The 19,034-nt window shown below is 44.8% G+C and overlaps 1 protein-coding gene across 1 annotated transcript in view; it reads left to right on the top strand.

The window, feature by feature from the left end:
• The first annotated feature begins 7,956 nt into the window (after nt 1-7,956).
• The window catches only part of SALL3 (spalt like transcription factor 3), a 19,709-nt gene continuing 8,631 nt past the window's right edge, over nt 7,957-19,034 (top strand). The window contains exon 1 of the mRNA XM_041427494.1: nt 7,957-8,035. Within this exon, the coding sequence (XP_041283428.1) occupies nt 7,957-8,035 (79 nt within the window). The remainder of the gene's footprint in view (nt 8,036-19,034) is intronic.

Below are 19,034 nucleotides of genomic sequence, written 5' to 3'. Positions count from 1 at the left end.
GGCAGGAGCCTGGCCGTGACTCGCAGTGTTGAAGCCGCCGGCTGTCACGGCTGCCACCTCCGCGACCCTTCCTGGGCCACAGTCGTGGGTGGGAACTCCCGGTGGGAGCCTTCGCCGGGGAAAGCCCCTAGGGGAGAGGCGGCCCCGCGGCTGCCGGGGCCGAGACTGCAGGAGGGGGCACGGGAAGACGGGCAGCAATCTGCTCGCTCTGGAGAAGTTGGCGGCGGCGCAGTGGGCTGGCAGGGCTGTCACCGGCCCCCCGGGGTGTCACGGAGCCGGCAGCCCCGGCGGAGCCCGTGTCTTGGGGCGGCTCCGCCGCACCGTGTCTGCTCCGGGCGAGCCGCGGCCGCGCCGCTTCGGCAGCGCCTCGGCCGCGGCGGATCGGGCACGGCCCGAGCGGCACGGCACAGCCCGGCCCGCTTCGGCCCCCCGTGCCCTGCCCAGCGCAGCTCCCCGGGCTCGGCCCCGCTCTGGTTACCCCCAGCAGGGCAGGTCCGGCCCCGCTCGCCCCTCAGCGCGGCCTCCTCTTGCTGGGATGCGCCCTGCGCTGCACCCCCGCCCCGATCCCCACAAAGGGTGCTGGTGGTAAGGAAAGCGCCTTCTCCCCAAGCTGTGCTCCCTTAGGGCGCTGGACGGAGTGAATGCAACTTCAGCTGCCGTAGCCGCTTCCATCGCTGTCCTTCCTTCCCTCCCCCCGCCTCCCCTTCTTCCCTGAAAAGAGCAAACTTGCGCTGAAATGGCACCCCGGCTCGTGCGCCAGCCTAACCAGCCCATTAAATATGATCAACGTACCGTTTGCATGGATTGAAACCTTTCCCAGTCCTGATTGCTCCAAAGGGGAATCACGTCCTACCTCCCACCTTCCCAGTCTTCATTCTCCCAGTGTACACACGCTTGTAATTACTGGTGATTGTGCTAATGCAACCCTGAGCAAAAGCATGCTGGTACTATGGAAGGCGAAGGGAAGGCGAAGAAAGTACCGTTAATTTGGGGCAATGTACATGTGGATTATGGGGGTTTTTTCTTGTCTACACCATCCTATAGATGTTCGTTAAGAATCAACCCAAACATCAGAGGTTCGTTTCCTAGCGTCCTTTTTTTTTTCTTTTTTTTTTCTTTTTTTTTTTTTTTTTTTTTTTTTTTTTTTTATTTTCTCCCGTGGGACATTATTTTTCCCCTTTACCGGATCACAAGGTGATTTGGAAAGAAATGATGGATCGCTTCGTGGACCAGCAAAAGGAGAGAAAGTGAGAAGACGACTTGCTAGTCCTGACTCTAGCCAAGGAGAATGCTGCCTGATCCCACTTCTGCCGTGATTGCTTCTTACATAACTCTCTGTATTCACCGCAGACCGCTTCGCTCGGGGGCGGAGGGGGGGCACCCCAGTATAATATCGCGCCGGGCCTTCTCCGCACTTGAATCCCCTCCTTCAGCAGAGCGGGGTTTCGAAGCGTGATCATTAACTTCGGTGATCATCACTTGGTTTCTTTTGAAGGAAGCTGAACGGTCTTTTTCTTAGGCAAAGAGGGTTTTTTTTAATTATTATTTGTTCAGATGACATTCCCTGTTCCGCTCGCTCCCGCGCCCGCGGCGTACACACACACACACACACTCCCCTTTTCTTTTCATCATCAGCAAATAAAGATTAGGTGGGCAGATTATAGAAAGCGTTTTCAGTCCTGTGCTGATCTTTATTCCAGAGCTTTTGTGATGATATTGATGATGATGATGGTCAAGTGGACAGTTTGATTTTTGTGTTTGGAGCTAGTTATAAAGAATCAATATTATATCAAGGGGTAACTTTCGTGATAAAGGACTTTAACCACTCTGGCTATTCATCATAAGTCTGTAGCAAGCAGATAGGTCAAAAGAAATTATATTGCACTAAAGAGTGTGTCTTCTTATCTCTCCTATACCAGGGGAATAAGGGACAAGCCGATCGATACAGTAGCTGCTGTATACTTCTTGCAATTATCAATAGCTGATTTCGTCTTTTGAGGCTTGCATCTATTAATACAAACTAATAATAATCTTCTGAGCATATCTGTAACCAAGGCAATGAAAGTTTTTATACCTGCCAATCCTATTTATACAGCTAGAATTAGTAGACAATGTAACATTGTTTATTTGTGTGTGTGCCTGCAGGGTATATATACATACATATATATATATATATATATATATGCATCTCACTTGTATCACTTGTATTTTTCAGAAGCATGCAGATTTTTGCAAAGGGGCTAAGCCCGCTAATTTTACATGCATGCTGCATTCCTACATGTACTTCCTGGAGTATGCACTGACAGACAAGTTGCAGTACAAATACAGGAGCTTAATATACATAGAACCTATGCATCCATATGTGTGAATGATATATATGTATGAGCTTTAATGTGTTGTCTTCATAATGTCCCCACAACGATGTGTATTACAAATGTACCACAAAGTATTTTAAATTCTTGGTTAAATTATCAACTGATAGGTTAAGGAAAGGAAGTGGGTGATAATTGGAGTTTGCTACCTGTGAACATAAGCTTTTGTGTATATGAATCAATGTTTATTTAGACCCAAGGGTGTATTAAAGACTCAAGTATTAAATAAAAGGAAAAGTAACTTAAATGTTTAAGGCAAAACGTTTGGCAAAGTTGTGCTGTAGACTGGTTCTATGAATCTCGTGGTGGGGCTGCTTTCCACAAAAAAAAAAAAAAAAAAAAAAAAAATTGTAATAGAAAAGAAACATCTTTATAATTGACATTTGACATGCTGTTTGGGTTAGGCTGTGGTAGACCAAGCACAGATTTCCCTCTGATGGAAACATTTATCATCATGATTGCTGCAGAGTGGCAGGTGGTGTTATCAATTACCTCTTCTTACCAATAATAATATTAGTATGGTAATATCTTTGCTCACGTGAGAACGAATTACTGGTCAGTTGTTGCAGCTTAGACAGAAAAAATTCTTGCTGGATTTAACCCCAGGGTTCTCAAACAAAAGTTGTGGTGCAGAAAGGAGGTGGGAAGACGATACTTCAGCCTGCCAGGAAGAGTAGGAGATGACAGAAAATAAAGCACAAATAATTGCATGCCCCTTCGAATAAAGTTGCTGTGCAAAATAATAAATTTAAAACACGGTAGATGGATTGCACAAAATGTCAAATCCATCTCATCCACAAGTTGGTAACTTTGGCCGGATTAAGAACAGCAACCTTATATAAAGCATAAGTGTAGACAGAACTACTTATATGCTCTTTGTAGAGCTAATCTTGTCGATAAGCTTTCTGATGGTTTTTATGAACTCCGAATAAGGATAATAATTAAAGCAAATGCATAACTGGGTGCCGCATTAATGTAAAAAATAACGTACTAGTTGGTAAATGACATCATTAAGCAGGCAGAATAATAACGTGTCGCTTCTGACAATGAAAGCAACATCGCAAAAGAAGAAGACAATTAACAAATTACATTTAATTACGGAGGGGGAAAAACCAATTTTGGTTCCCATCACTAATAAAGTATTTCGGTGGACCCACAAGTCAGGGCGAGGGAGAAGCGAGCGGGCGCTGTTTGAGTCGGAACACGCGTGACTGCCAGCCCCGCAACCGCGCTCCCCGCTCGCCTGCGCGCCCCTACCTGGGTGGGTGCGCAGAGATTTACGCGGCTCAGAGATCCCATCCCCTCCCCCCCGCCCCCTACCCCAACTGCAGTGGCCCTGTTTTTTCGCAGCCCAACTTCAGCGGACTCATCATTACATTTTTTTTTTTTCTCCCTCGACTCCAGAAGATTAACTAAAAGGTCCGTGGAAAACTTTGCGGTGCTATGGGGAGCGAGGGAGGAGGAAAGGACCGGAGGAGACGCGTATCACTTCATAACTTTCCACTCGCCTCCCGAGCCCGCTACACTGACAGGGTTTTCCACTCAGTTCGCGTAGAAAGTTTCCCCCGGCGATGAGCGCCGTCGCCGGCGGTGCGTCCCGGCGCTGCCTGACGGAGCCGGGGCTCCGCAGCTCTTCTCCGGCGGGGGGCAGCGGCCGCCCCGCTCCGCGCCGCCCGGCACTCGGCTCCGCAAGCCCCGCGCAGCACGGCCGGCTCGCTCTCCCAGAGAAAAAGTGGGAAGGCGAGCGGCATAAGGGAAAAGAAAATATAAAATGTATCACTTGTAACCCTAGAATATGTTAATGTCAAGAGATACAAATCTGGTAATTATGCCTTTCTTGCCTGTTGTGTTCTCCATTGTTCATTAAACATTAAAGACGGGATTATTTAATTTTCCACTTAAAGATTCTCTCACGTTCCGCAAAATCATATTAATTTTCGATCATTTTAAATTTACAAAGGACAAAGTTTTGGGTTTATAAGGCTGCCAATGAGCTGCCTTTTTTCCACCCCTCACATCGCACTTTTAAACGTTCTTCTAAAAATCGTCTGCTGCTGAGGGAACTATCAGGCACCGAGCAATAGAAAACGCCAAAGTTTTGGGGGATGGGTGGTGAGGGGGGGTGGGGAATGTTGCCTCACCAACAGCAACAAATCTTTTCAAAAGACGACTGGATGAAAACTGACACATTTCGGGTACTACAGCAATTGTGGGGGGAAATGCCTGGACGAGAGGAAAGTGCGTCCTCACTCATTCCGGGCAAATATCTCAGCCAAAGAGAGCACTAGCTAAGCCTCCTCACCTAAAAAAGTCTGAAAAAAAATGTCCCTCTCTGTTTTTGAAGAGGAAGTCCCATCTCCAGCTCCCTACTCACAGCTGCGGTGCTGAGGGTTACTTGAACGCCCGCAGATGCTCGCTTTCACCTGCGCTCTGCCTACAGTCTAACGCAGCACATACACACAGGCACAATGTGCTATTCGTGTGAGTCGGGTGCAATAAATCCCTACTTCTGTCGGAAAAAAACCCATGCTCAATTAATGGGCTCGTCCTCTCCCACTTCATATTAGAAACCTGCATCATATTTCAACCATCACCATTGTCTCCACGTGTTTTAAACAAGACACTCTTAGTGCGACAAAACTTTCAGCAAGGAAGGATGCACGGGGAAGAAGATGCACTAGAATTTATAGGCAGTAAACAAGTTTTTTAATTGTGAAGCGGGCAATCATTGCAAGGAGTGTCGTGTAGACATCTCCCAAACTATAGACAGAAAAGTACAGTCGTCTAATACCAAAAAGAATTGATCTGGCGTTTCAGTGTTCTTTCCCTTAGGGGTCGTGCCGGTTTCTAACGAATACCTGCCCCACAGAAGTCGCGGGTGTTGTGCATGTCAGCAAACTATCCGGAGTGGCCTAAACTGTCGCCTCTAACTTTATTTGGTTTGTCTACCAACATAAAAGCGGTGAATAAACCGAAAGCCCAGAGACAGGGTATCAGAACTCACGAGATAAAGGGAGCTATCAGCAGGGAAAGTTTACACAGAGAAGACTCCCAAAGAAGCCGGGGTTAGTGTGTTTTAAGGACTAGGGCTGGATTACACGGGCTGGGGTGGGGGTATTAGCAGGAAATCCCTTTCACTGATCCCCGGCCCCATGCGCGGAGCTTCCCGCCTCCCTCCCGCTGCCGGCAAGGTGGGCTGCGCCTCCGAGCCCCTGCAAAGGCCGGCGCCGGGGCCGCTCCGCCGAGCGGGGCACGGGGCGGGGGTCGGCGGGGCCGGGCTGCGACAAACATATTAGAAGGGGGGGAAAAAAAAAAAAAAAAACAAAAAAAACGGTGGAGGTGACCGCAGGAGCCGCTGAAGAACCCCCCGCCCCCCGCCCCGAAGGCGCACATGCACAGCGCGGCGATGAGCCGCGCTACCGGACAGCGCGCACACTGCGGGCCCCTGCGCCGTGCGGCTCCGCGGCGATCGGCGACGGTGGGGTACATCCTAGCGGCGGCTGGCTGCCATGGGAGCAGGCTGGCCGCACTCCGCACCCGCCCCGGCCGAGGGGGAGGTGCGCAGGGACGGCCACGGGAAGCGGCAACTTGTGGCGGCGGCCGGCGAGACGGAGCCGCTGCGCGGCGGAGGGGCCGCCCGCCTCCCCGGGGGACGGACAGGGCGGGAGGGACGCGAGTCGGCGGGACGGGGCGGAGGAGGCTCTATCCGGCTCCCCGGCAACTTGAAATGCGATAAGAGTGAAAAGCGGGTGGGGTGGGTGGGGGGGAGGGAAGTCTCTCCCCACCCCACCCCCCCCCTCACTTTTACAAAAAAAAGGGGGCCTGGGAGAAAAGCCGCAGTTGGGAAAGTGCGTGCGGAGAGGGAGGCTCGGCGACGGCGGGGAGCGGATCGGGCTGCGGGGCTGGGGGCAGCCCCGGCGGCAGCCCCGGCAGCGCGGCACAGGAGGCGGAGGAGGAGGAGGAGAGTAGGAGGAGCTGCCGTGTGACCCGCTCCGCTCCCAAACTTGAAAGTTTATCTGCCCGAAATCAAGAGCGGCCGCGGTGCGCGCAGGTCTCCTTGGCACGGAGCGGAGGCAAGCGACCAGCGGAGCCGCCGCGCAGGGAGCAGCTGGCGGCGCCGCTGAGAACGAGGCAAGGCAGGGGAGGGGGGACAACCCGGCGACAACAACAACAGCCACCCCCACCCCCCAAAACTGGGAGACGATCCATACTATTTGCTAGAGACCAAGGACTTGCTCATCGGCGCACACGCGAGCCCGCTGTCATTAGCTAACAGGACATACGGCTGAGCCGGGGGGGTGGGTGGGCGGAAGGGTGAGGAGTGTCACAAAAAGTCGTTGCAACCTGAGAGAGAGAGGGAGAAAGGAAAAAAACTTCCTACCAATGGACAACAGGAAGTGACCACCACCACCAACGGGGAGTCTCTGCTTGGAGAAAGAAGCTGCAAGACAAAGAAGAAGGAAGGAGAGGTGAAAGACAAAACTGCCCAAGGTCTTCTGCGTGTGCGTGCGTGCGCTTTCGAGAGCGGAGAGAACAAAAGTCAGCCGGGAAGGGGAGACAGAAAGACCGAAGGGAAAGGAGACAGGATGGAGGAAGAGCTAAAGAGAACCGTTTGAAGATCAAGGCGAAAGAGCAGTACAACACCGAAAAAGAAAGCACACCGAGAAGAAAAGGCATACACAAAAGTTTCTTTTCCTCCTGGGAAGAAATTACACACAAAAATCAGATGCCTTGCCGCTCAGCTTCTGGGGAAAGCGAGACCGAGAGAGCAGAGGACGCAGAGTGATGTGAAGAAAGAAAAGAAAAAGAAAAAAAAAAAAAAGCCGAGAGCAGAAAGCAGAGCAAAAGAAACTGAGAGACGGGGGGGAAGAAAACACGACAGACAGAAAAGCGAAGATCGTGACCTTTCCCAACAAGTGAACCTTGCACATATGTTGTGTAAAGTGTGTGCAAAACAGATTCCCTCCTGCGTGGTGCGTGTGTGCTTCGCTGCTGCCGCCGCCGCTGCCGCCGCCACCGACGCGGTCGGTGCCTCTCGCAGGCGGCGCTGCCGGTGCCGGGGAGACGCATCATTTGGCGGAGCGAAGCGGCTAATTGCGGAGCCCCGTCCTTCATTTACATATGCAGCCTGAGTCCGCTGGAGCCGCGCCAATCCGCGCTCGCCCCCAGCACCATTAATCGCCATGCATTATTCACAATCATAATTACTGAGCCCCATGCGCGCTGCGCGCAGCCGCCCCAGCCCGCCGCCCCGCGCACACCCCGCCCGGCTCATCCCCCGCTCGCTCACCCGCTCACCCGCGCACTTACTCACTCCCTCCCAGTTTGGCTGGCTGGTTAGCCTTGCCTTTTTTTTTTTTTTTTTTTTTTTTTTTTTTTTTTTTTTTTTTTTTTTTCCCAGGGGTGTTGGTTGCCTTTTCTGTTGTTTGTTTGGTTTGTTTTGCAACTCGACTTTTATTTGTGAACAGTTACTTGCAGTCCCCAAACCCCCTTCCTTCGTTCCCAATTCCTTCCCCGCTCCTTGCCACCTCCACGTCGCTGATGCCTCTGCAAAAAGCAGAGTCAAGACGGCTCAGTTAGCAGCATGTCTCGTCGAAAGCAAGCGAAACCCCAGCATCTCAAATCGGACGAAGAGCTGCAAGCAGAGGTAGTTTCTGAGCACGGTAAGGGCTCCCGTCGCCGCTTTCTCCTCTCTCTCTCTCTCTCTCTCTCTCTTTTTGTGAGTGTGTTTCGGATGAAGATAGGTGAATTTATGGTGATGGTGAACATGGGAGCGCAATTACTCTGCAGCGGGAGAATGGGAATTAGAGCAGACGGGGGAAGAGGCAGCGGAACTGAGAAGTTCGCAGTTTAGCCAAGTTTCTGCAGTCCACCCCCTGCCTAAGCATCCCTCCCAGCAGCAAACTCCCGGCCTTCCCAGGGCTTTGATCGCGGCTGGGCTCGGCGGCGGGGCTCGACCCTCCCTCCCCACTCACCCGGGCTGGAGCAGCTGCAGGAACGGGCGCCCCGGAGCAGCGCCTGCCTCCTCCTCCTCCTCCTCCTCTCCGCTGCACTCCTTCTCTCTGTGTTATTGGGTATCCCCTTTTCCCCCCCTCCTGCTCCCTCCCGGTGGAGGCTCGGAGCGGACAGAAGCCATGTTCCACTCGCCCCACCGGCGGCAGGAAAGTTGGGGCGGCTGGGGCCGGGGTGCCCTGCCCGGGGCCGAGGCAGGTCCCGCGGCGTCCCCCCCTGCCTGGGGATGCCCCCGTGGCCCCGGGTCGCCCGCCCAGGCTGAGAGGGCTGCCCCGGGAGCTCCCCCCGTTGGCCCCGGGGGACCGGAGGGGACCATGGTAGGAGCGGGCAAGGCCACTCGGGTGCTCGGGGCCAGAGGAGTTGGTTTCATTATTTTCGAGAGGATTCAACAGCAGCTTTTAGCCTTCCCTCTGCGCTGTCTTCCCCCCTTCGCCTCCTGGCTCTGCTGCGACTGTAATTATTATCAGTGGTAGGTGACACGGAGTGCCACCACCGCCACCAGCCCCTGTCGCGCCGGCTGTAAGCAGTGGGAAGGGGTTATTTTCTCACCCATCCGCCATTCCTCTCTTCCTCCCCACACGCAGGCACACGCACACTTGCTTTTATGCATCTGGGCTGCCAGGCTGCTAGTGAACAAGTGTCCAAAGCTGGAGAGATTTGGACTGTAATCCTGCTTTATTTCCACTTTGCCATAATTTTCTTTTCGGGAATAGGGCTGCAGGGTTTTCTTCTTCCTTTTTCCTTTTTTTTTTTTTTTAATTTTTTTAAAATTAGTTTTAATTTCCTTAGTAGTCCTTGGCACTGCAGTAAAGTGCCTGTGTAAAGGCACACCACATACCATGCTCTCTTCTCCTGGACTAAGTTGAGAGCTTCCACTTGAAAGTTTTTCTTTTCCGCTTTACATAGAGCCCACTGATTTCTTAGTTTCTTGCATAACCAAGCGGGATCCCGACTGTTTTCTGCTTTCTGTATAGGCCCCTTGCTCCACTATATTATCTCCTCTCTCTCTCTCTCTCTCCCCCCGCCCCCCCCCTTAGAAAAGGAAAACAAAAAATTCCTTCTCCTGCTTTAAAACTATAATTACTCTTAAATTGCATATGTGGGGACAGAAAGGCAGCAAAGTTGAAGCTTGAGGAGGATTTTGACTATTGTATCTGAACTTTACAGCCCTGAAGCTTAAGGCAGCGTGAATCCACTTCATAAGGTTAAAACATCTGTCAGACTGGGAAATTGTTAAGCCTCCCACTCCTTCCCAGGGTGTTTGGGGAGGCAGGGAGCAAGTCCCACACTATCCAAAGTTGCTAAGGGGGTTCCTGCCACTGCTCCAGGAAAACCCACTTGGGTGATGACAATAACAGGCACACAGAGAAATGTTTCCTTCTGTCACAGTGGAGGAGCAAAGCTGTGCATTTTCAATTTTTTTTTTTTTTCCTTAGGAAACTGTGGTCATGTAAAATAAATTAATATAGACAAGCAGATAAGAATTAGTATTTTATTATGAAAGCAAGATTTGTTGAGCCCATCTCTGTTGGGCTGGGCTCTAGGTCCAAGAATTCATCATTAGTATTATAAACTTTTACATGCTCTGAATCCTTTTCAATGCAGGAAAATAAAACCCCACTACTTCATTATGACACTCCTGGTGAGTTAATAAATTGAAAAAAAAATTGTTAAACTAGGTTTTTGTTTTGTTTTGTGAATCTTATCTATGTAGCCATGTCACCCGAGATTAGAACAAGAGATATGCTAAAAAGAAACGCTTGCATATGGTGGGTAGATTAAGGACAAAGAATCTTTTTGTCATGGAAATGGGGGGTTTCCCCCCCTTTTTGGGGGGGTTTTGTTTTGTTTACTTCATCACATAGAATTTCTCACACTTGGTTTGTTTTGTATTGCCCTCAATGACTACATGATCAAATGAATGGATTTATTTCTGCCGAATGAGAAAGACAGTCTTTCCATCAAAAGGACTACATTGCATCCCAGTGAGGAATTTTAAAGCGTTATTATTGTGGTCCCTGAATAGCACAAAATCGGCTTTCACAGCAACCCTAAAATGCAACAATGTAAAAATACTTTTCAGCCCTAGAAAGCTGTTATCAAAATGTACTATGTTTCCTTCTATTAAAACATATTTTAATTAATAGAGTAAAACCCTTGATGGCTAACAATTAACAAGGTAAAGTTGGATTTGCACTTTCATTTGAGAAATGTGAACAAGGTGGAGACAAGCTACAGGAGCAGAGGGCTATCTAGTGCACATTAGTGTAATGTAAATCATTTATACATTATATTGGAAAGCCTAACGATTGCCATACTTGAAAGCAATTTTATAGGCCAGATAAAATGAAAGTTCCAAATCTCGTGAATTAAAGCACTTCTTGTCAAGTCAGTGTTCTTCGTTTCTGTTCACAGCTGTGATCAAGATATTGCTACAGTTCCTGAGTATATTTTGCAACAGGCCAAAAATAGTTCACGCAGTGCAAGAATATTTGTCATTTTAAGAAAGCAAACTGTTTAAGCAGTATTATTTCATATGTGTAGCCTTTTCGCTCATTTTGCTCCTTGTCTCCAAAGGAGTCAATGCAAGACTAAGCAAATGAAGCTTAGTATTAATTTAATTAAATTATGTTTAATCTCACCTCAAAATAGATTTTGTAAAATAAAGCATTTAAAAATTAGTGTCCCATAGATATAATCCTCACAGTGAAGGGACATTCATAGCAACAGAGACAAACATGGAAGTTTGGGGAGCAGGATGGAAGACAAAAATTAGGCCAGGTTTTAAGTTGACTGGTCACAGCAGAACTTTCATGCTAATGTTATCACAAAAGTTTTAGATTCTAAACAAATAATTTTATAGCCAGGTTGGGCTACAGCATAACAAGACTGGATTCAAAAAGGACATTATCATGGTGGCGAGAAACTGTTGGAAATCTGAAGACAATTAGTATGTCATCAAGTACGGATATACACTTGAAATTGTTTGAAATTGTTAATCAAAAGTGAAATGCTAAAAATTTATTTTTTAATAATTTTGAAAAGAAATGTTAACAAGCAGCTGATGGTGATATATTTCTTGAATAATTGCAATGTAGAAGAGTGAACAAAAATAAGTATTTAAAACCCCACAATTTGAGGTTGTTAAGTGAGAAGATCTGCTGGAAATAATTTATAAACAGCAGCAGCAGGACTCAGATGACTGCCTGTAGAATACAATAATCTCAGTTTCTCAGTAAATGTAATGCATTGTAATAGCTGGAATTACATTTCTAATACACTTGCCTAATTCAACAGATTACAAATGAATCAGAATTGTAGATACAATAAACATTCTTCAACTCCATTTAATTTTAAAATTAAACCATAGATATAGCGTTTGTATTTTTAAGGTAGGGGTAATAGAAAGTATTTTGTTTGTTTGTGGGGATTTTGCTTTTTTTTTTTAATTTATTTTGGTTGGTTTTTTGGGGCTTTTTTTGTTGGTTTTTTTTTGGTGCTGAAAAGCGTGCAAGTGAGGTTCTGGTAAGAGTGATGACAAATGGTGCTTTGGACTTCTTCATGTGAAGTTTCTGGCAAAGATGTATTATTGTTTTGCCTGAGCTAGAAGGGATGCCTTGTAGTGAGCTGTGTAAAAAGAGTTTTCTAATGGGCTTTTTCAGTAATTTTTTAAAATATTGGACCTCTTTTTTCTCCCACTTCTCAATACACACAGTATAGTCTAAACTAATTGATCTGTTTCATCTTGGTAAAGTGGGAATGGGCAGTGCAGTTTTGGGCAGTTTGGTGACAGCACTTAGTATTCTTCCGGAGTATGTACACAGACACACAGGCTCAGCTACAGAAAAGACACAGTTCAGTATGTGGCAGCCAGCCTCATGCAAGTGTGGTCACTCCATCTGCATATATAGGGAGGGTTAAAACAAATTTTGGGGAGACATTCCTCTGTGTGAAATTGAGGTATTCTCTATTGCTTAGACACTGTTGCATTTCAAACTTGAGAAGTCACAAGCAGCCGTTAGCAAACAGAAGACTTATGTGATTTTTGCAAATGTTTGTTCTGAGGCAAGTGTAAGAGAAGGCTTTTTGTTTTGAAAAATAAAGGCCAAATTAGTATGGCTATAAATTGTCCCTTTGATTAAAAATGGTAATTGAAACTTTGTATAAATACTTTTGCCATTACAGTAGAGACTTCACATCCAAACTATGTAACATCTGTGTTTGTGTAATTTTAAAAATACTCTACACTGAATTGTTTGCCATAGAAAAATATTTGGAATAATAAGGAAACTACAGCAATCGGCCAATTTGCTGATGTGTGTATAACAATGGAAGTAGACAAAACTGGGTCACATTTTACCTAGTGATGCTGGTCTTGAAGTCTTTCCATCTACTGAAGCAGACATTAAGACCCTTTTTTAGAGTGAGAGGGAGGAAATTTTGAAGGGTGTGTGTTTAAATTCTGTGTAACTAAATTATTAATATGCATGCATTTAGCTGTTGAAAATTACTTTTCCTTGCCTAAAACAGAGGAAAAGCTACAATTAAAAAATCTTGTGGCATTAGAAAAAGTGTAAAAATAAACTAATTAATAAAGAGTATTAGTGCCATTCGAAAAATAGTCTGAGTCCTGGAAAGATTTTCCTGATATCTCTCCTTCATTTGATTTGTTGTCTGCAAAACATAGACAAACATATTTGACTATCCAGCAGCCAGGGCACGAGTCAATCACTTTTGCTGATAATAAACCAGGTCAGGCATGACATTAAAATAGTTAATTACTGACACAGTTTCTGCAATAAAACATATAAAAATCATTTATTTTATTATATTGTATTTGTAAAATGAGAGTAATTGCCTACATTTTTTTTCTCCAGAAGAAGCTCTAGTAAATCTAGTTCTAGGAGAACATTCATATTGAATTTTATATATCAATGTCAATCCTGTTTCCTTTGCACTCTTAAAATTTCCCACTGAATGTAGTGAAGGTTCTCCATTAATTCAAAAAAAGGAATTTAGGCCAAAATGTACTTTTAGGAACTGGTTCAGTTATAGTGCTGTTAGACCCAGAGAACATTTCTTCTTATCAAGGAAATACCCTTCAAAACCAAGAAAGCCAGAAAGATAGATTTTTGTAAGGGTGATAGAAAACCATAGTGCAACACATTTGAAAAATCTGTTTATTTTGAGCTAAAATATGAAGAGATAGAGGATTAAAGAGACGGGGCTTTATTATTTCCTTGCTATATTTAGGGTGCAAAAAGTGACCATACTTGATCAGTATTTATTATTATAGTGTACGCTAAATCTTTACAAAAAGCCCTCCTGAAACGCTATTGCCGCTTTCTGGCACTGGCGCGTATGATAGTGTGTTCCTCCCCCCGCAGCCCCAGTTTCACCACTCCCCCCCCAGAAATCTGAAAGCTGCCACATGTTGCAAAAGAAACACAGAAGATATTTCCAAACTTGGGAGCCGGGGAGAGCGGCACGCCCTGCGCTCTGTCGGGCTGCTGAGCCCCTTGCGGCAGCCGCCGGGCCGGGCGCAGGTGGACGCTGCGCGGCTGGATCGCACCGCGGGCGGCCGCGGGAGCTCCGCCGGGAATGCCGGCCAGAGGGTGGGATCGCGGAGCGCCAGAAAGCTTCCCTAGGTCTCCTCTCCCTGAGGGTGGGTAGTTAGAAGTGCTTTGACAAGGCTTGCTGATTTAACCTTTGCCTGCTTTGCCCTGCCAGGGGTGGCCACTAGATGTCAAGCTCATAATACAATTAGTACATCTGTGCAGTTGACCTTGGCAGCACGGCTTACCACTGTTCTGTTAAGTGTTAACACTGAATTTGAGTGTTAACTAGAGATCCCTCGGAGTTTGCTACATGCTGTACAGCTTATCAAATGCCCATCTAGTTCGGCACAAGTGTTTACAGTCCTTAAAGTAGGAAAAAGGTTTTCTTTTGTGAAGCCCAGCATCTTGAGCTGCTTAATTAACCCTGCAGGTGCTGCTGTATTTTTGTTCCAGATAATCAAAACCGACTTGTCATTCAGTGTTTCAGGAGACCTCTTCTCCTGATGCCATTTGATAGCTTTCATTTATGAATTTGTTGATGCACTAATGACCCCAAAGCTGGAAATGGTGAAAGCTAAAGGATTTGTCTAGATCATTATGGCTTTGCTATCCTGGGAAATACTGCAGCTTATGGAATGGTGAAAGACTAAAATGACTGAGCTGCACAATTGGCATTGAACTGCACCAGGTTTGCTCTTTCAAGTACTCCTGGTTGTGAGCAATTTTACTCAAAGGAGTCCAGAACTCATAAGTTCAGTTTTGAGATATTCAGGAGATGCAGGATTTGGTCTTCATATCGGCTCCTTGTCTTGCACGCCTCCAAAACTAAATTTGTCCTCCTTTCCATGCTTGTTCAAAAAGTGATTGGCTTAATTAATTCATGCAGGGTGTTAAGAATTGTGTAGTTTAAAATGTAGTTAATGATGCGCTTTCCAAGGAAAGTGATGCAGAGTCTCTATGAATCAGATGCAGAATGTCCTTATTTCTTCTAGTGTCATTTGTTTGGTTTTTCAGGTTTTCTTCCATGTCAGCTATGTTAGAAGCGTTTACCTCGATTTTTTTTTTTAATTTTTTTTTAGGATTCCCAATACAACTTTGATGCATTCCAAATAAACTTAAATTCCACAGACACCCGCATTATTTGTACACGAATTCTGCCCAACCTGAAATTATTGTACCTATGCCGTAACAGCCAGCCGAGTAGCTGTTCATATGACTTTGAAAAACACAGGTCTTATTTAATATGATATCTTGCACAGATATTACAATTTGTGAAGCTTGCATCTGTTCCACATCTGCGTCCACAGAGAAAGGCCCCAGTGTTTGATATAGCGAAGTGCTTCGCTGCACAGATTAGAAACTGCAAATGTTTTAGCCAGAGTACAGTTAGTGCCTGTGCCACAGGTGGCTGTTACTCAACAAATTCTGAGATTCAGGCTACTGAATAGATCAAACCGAGTGTGCCAGGTCAGCACAGGGTTTTGCATAGCAAGAGTGCCCTCCACTGTTCAAATCCATACTAACAGCTTTTGTGGGCTGAGAAAAAAGACAGAAAATTTTTCTTTTGAGTCTGGAATTTCTTCTACATTGTTAAACACAGTAGGGGTCTCTATTTGTCTCCTCCTGTTTCACAGCTTGGGCTCAGTATGTGATAATTCATCTTTCTTTATGGGATTCAAAGCTATCATAAAGAGTTAAAAAGAATTAATTTGCAAGAAAATAAACGTGTTCTAACAATTTAAGAAAACTTTCTTTAACAGCTCCCTCAATTGTAAGAGATGATAGAGTTAAGGAAAAGGTAGTACTGTTCTTCTCCAGAGTCAGTATGTTGCTACAATGCTACTGTTTCCAAATTAATATAATTTCTAAAGAAATTTATGGGTTTTTTTTTTAGTATATGTTGCTACTTTATTTAATCTGTCTTTGGGGAAAAATAAGTATTCTGATGATACGAGTAGTAAATAATTGTCCTGTATCAGTGCACTAGGCTCAGAGTTTTGCTTATAATAATGCTTGTTTAAATATACAAAATGCTGTGAGTTGCACTTTGAAATGATTATTGGATTTGTGTGTGAGAGCATTTTATACATCTGTCTTTATAGTTAGCAGATATTTTAGCTTCAGCTGATGCTAGCATATGAATTTTTCTGAAACTTCTTCACAGTTTCTACACTGTTTCTCAGTGTTTTTTTATTTTCCTGAAAGAAATTACTACATTTAGAGAATATTAATTAACTCTCCATTATGGAGCTCTAAATGTAGAAAAAAATACAACATTGTATATGTTGTATATATATACAACATTTTGTATATATATACAACATTACATTGAATACATACAACACTCTTTCATGCTTTCATTTGCATTATTGTGTATAATCTAAAAAGAAGCTTCAGAAAATATTACACTCACACATTTGTTGGATTCCTATTTGTTTGAATGCTTCAGGAAGGTATCAGCAATTTAAAATATGTGGAAGCCTAACGAAACGTTGATTCTCTTACTTGATTTTACCCAAGTAAATCACACATAATTTGAGGATTCCATGACACAGAGTAACAGAAAAACAAAATACTGAATAATCAGAGATAATTTTATCATAACAGTCCTTATTTAATATAATTCAAAAGTCTCCTTTCAGTTAATTTACTTTTGTGGAATTAGAACTGATTTAAGATGGGACTTAAAATGAAAAGATTCTGAAGCAAAAATTAAACACAGTATTTGGTTGGGGATTTTTCCAGACTGGAAGCAGTTAGTCCTAAGAAAGGGGCATTTAATAAGCAGCATACATTTTAAGAATTAACCTGACTAGCATGTGATGCTTAATTTCAGTCTGTTTCACGAAAGTAGATAGCAACATTTTTGAAGCACCCATTCGTTATATTTTCCCTTCACATCATGCAAGAAGCTCTCCTCTCACACACAGGAGAAAAATCTATGCCGGCAATAAAAATTCAGAACTACTAAAGCCTAAAGTCAGGTTTACAAATCCTCTGTGTGTGTAATCAGAATCTGTTGGATACACATTTGAAGGCACTTTTTTTTTCTCAGCTCTGCACATTTCCCAGTGGAGACTAAAGGAGCCACGGCACCCTTTGAGCCGTCTTCCTTCTCCTTGGGCACTGAGGCAGCAGGCCAGCACCATCCTCCTTGCTCCTGCCTGAAAAGTGTTGGGTGGGTACACTTAGGGGCACAGAGCAAAGCCTCCTGGCATCAACTCCTTGTACCCCCCTCACTGAGTCACCAGAGCATCTGAATGGCTTCAGGTATCACTGCCCCAAAGTGCCTTTCTCAAAATGCCTCTGTTTGAATTGCTGTGGGCTAATTTTAGGGCCAGACCTTGGTGGTGCAAAGTGCTAGCACTGCTGGAGCCATTGTGGCTCCATGGGCTGGTACCCGCTTACCTGCTCAGGAGCTTGCCTCGGGTACCAGCTGAGAGATGCTGCCTGAGATTTTTCACCTGTTTTCACAGGGGAAGCTTGATGTGCTGTAGTTCATCTTGCACCCTATAGCAGCTTCAGATTAGTCTGTTAGCTGTTAGACTACTAATGAGAAAAAGAAAATAACTGAGAGGTTATTAGTGGCTGAGATTCTGACTGCTTGACAAAACTCCCATTCAACACCTTTTGTGTAACTAAGAACTGCACAATTCAACCCCTATCTGTAAGACTAAGCAAGTGCTCATTTAATTCTGCCAGTCCTTGAAAATTTTTACTGTATCACACCCTCACTGTTATAACAAAAAATTATTGTTTCTCTTCTGGAAAATTTAAAGGAAAGAGGTTAAGTTCTTCATTACCTAACAAATTCAATCACTTTGTAATATATCAGAAAGTGAAAACAAACTATAAAGCATAAATAAATGTGGAAAAATTCTATGTTTTCCTGTAATAGACATATTCTGTGATTAAAAAAACAAAGTTAATTTGTAGCTTAATATTTTTAGCATTTAGCATTTTTATTATTCTGAATTAGTGATTACATTTTGGTATAGATTTCTGTAATTCATAAAGTGACTGAGTTTTAACAAAGAATCAAAACCAGCCTTTCATGTAGAATGCTTTTAAGCTTTACTTCCTGTTGAATTTGTAAGGACCTACACTTCAAAAGCAACAACAAATACAGTGCCTTAGTGCTTTCATATCAGTATGTACTACTGAAAGGGATGTTAGAAATTACATTTGTGAAATACAGAGGCAATACCCATTTGTTCAGTACAGGTATATGTTGTAAAATGTTTATCAGTTGTTATTTTTAGTCTTTCTTGTCTTACCCTTGGAAGCGCTTGTTTGCATGGCTAGTTTGTACTTTTTCAATCTGATTAAATTCAGCACTTTTTCAGATGTGAGGCTACTCCTTTGAGTAGGACTTGCTGAATTGAGACCACAGGCTGTCGTTCTGTGAAGCATCTTAGTAGCCTCAGCGTGCTGTGCAGGAAAGTACCATCGCCTGTGGCAAAGCAGCATTTACATTCATGCCATTTGTGTCACCTTCTTGCCTGCCTGTCCAAGGAAGTGAGGCTTTGAGAGAGATTTGTTTGTGTTTTTTTTAAAAAAAGCCAGAATAATTTATCTGAAATGGAAAGTACTGCGATGAGATTCGTAGCATGTCTAGTTTGAGGTTGAACTGGAGGGAAGAAAGCCCCTAGCAGTTCTTTGACATTATTTGAAATATTTTTCTAAAGGAGTTAACTATTTCTAAAGGAGTTAACTATTTCAAGGCAGATGGATGATGAGGTGAATGAACTTGGATCAGTCATATGAAAAGTAGTTTCACTATTTTTAATATATGGGAGTTGAGGGAAGGAGAAATGCAAAACAGAGCTGTGGATCCCCAGCTAGTATAGGCAGGAGCCAGGTCCCCCTGAGACAGCACAAAACGAACCATTTACTTCATTGAGAGCAGAGCTGAGCACTGATTATCCAAGAAATAATTATACTGCTGCATTCCTAGTGTAGTTTTTCACAAATTATATTTCAAACGAAAACCACTGTTTCTTCGAGTTTGAGAACAAGTACACTAGCCTGCTCATTTTCTTGAATTGCTGAACAGGTCCACAGTGATAAAGTCCTGGTAGTGGGCACCAGT

This window comes from Onychostruthus taczanowskii, unplaced genomic scaffold, assembly GCF_017590055.1.
Source record: "Onychostruthus taczanowskii isolate IOZ18803 unplaced genomic scaffold, ASM1759005v1 scaffold115, whole genome shotgun sequence".
In the NCBI taxonomy this organism is placed as follows: domain Eukaryota; kingdom Metazoa; phylum Chordata; class Aves; order Passeriformes; family Passeridae; genus Onychostruthus; species Onychostruthus taczanowskii.
Note: the sequence above shows the minus strand (reverse complement) of the source record. Positions and strands in the feature narration are given on the sequence as shown.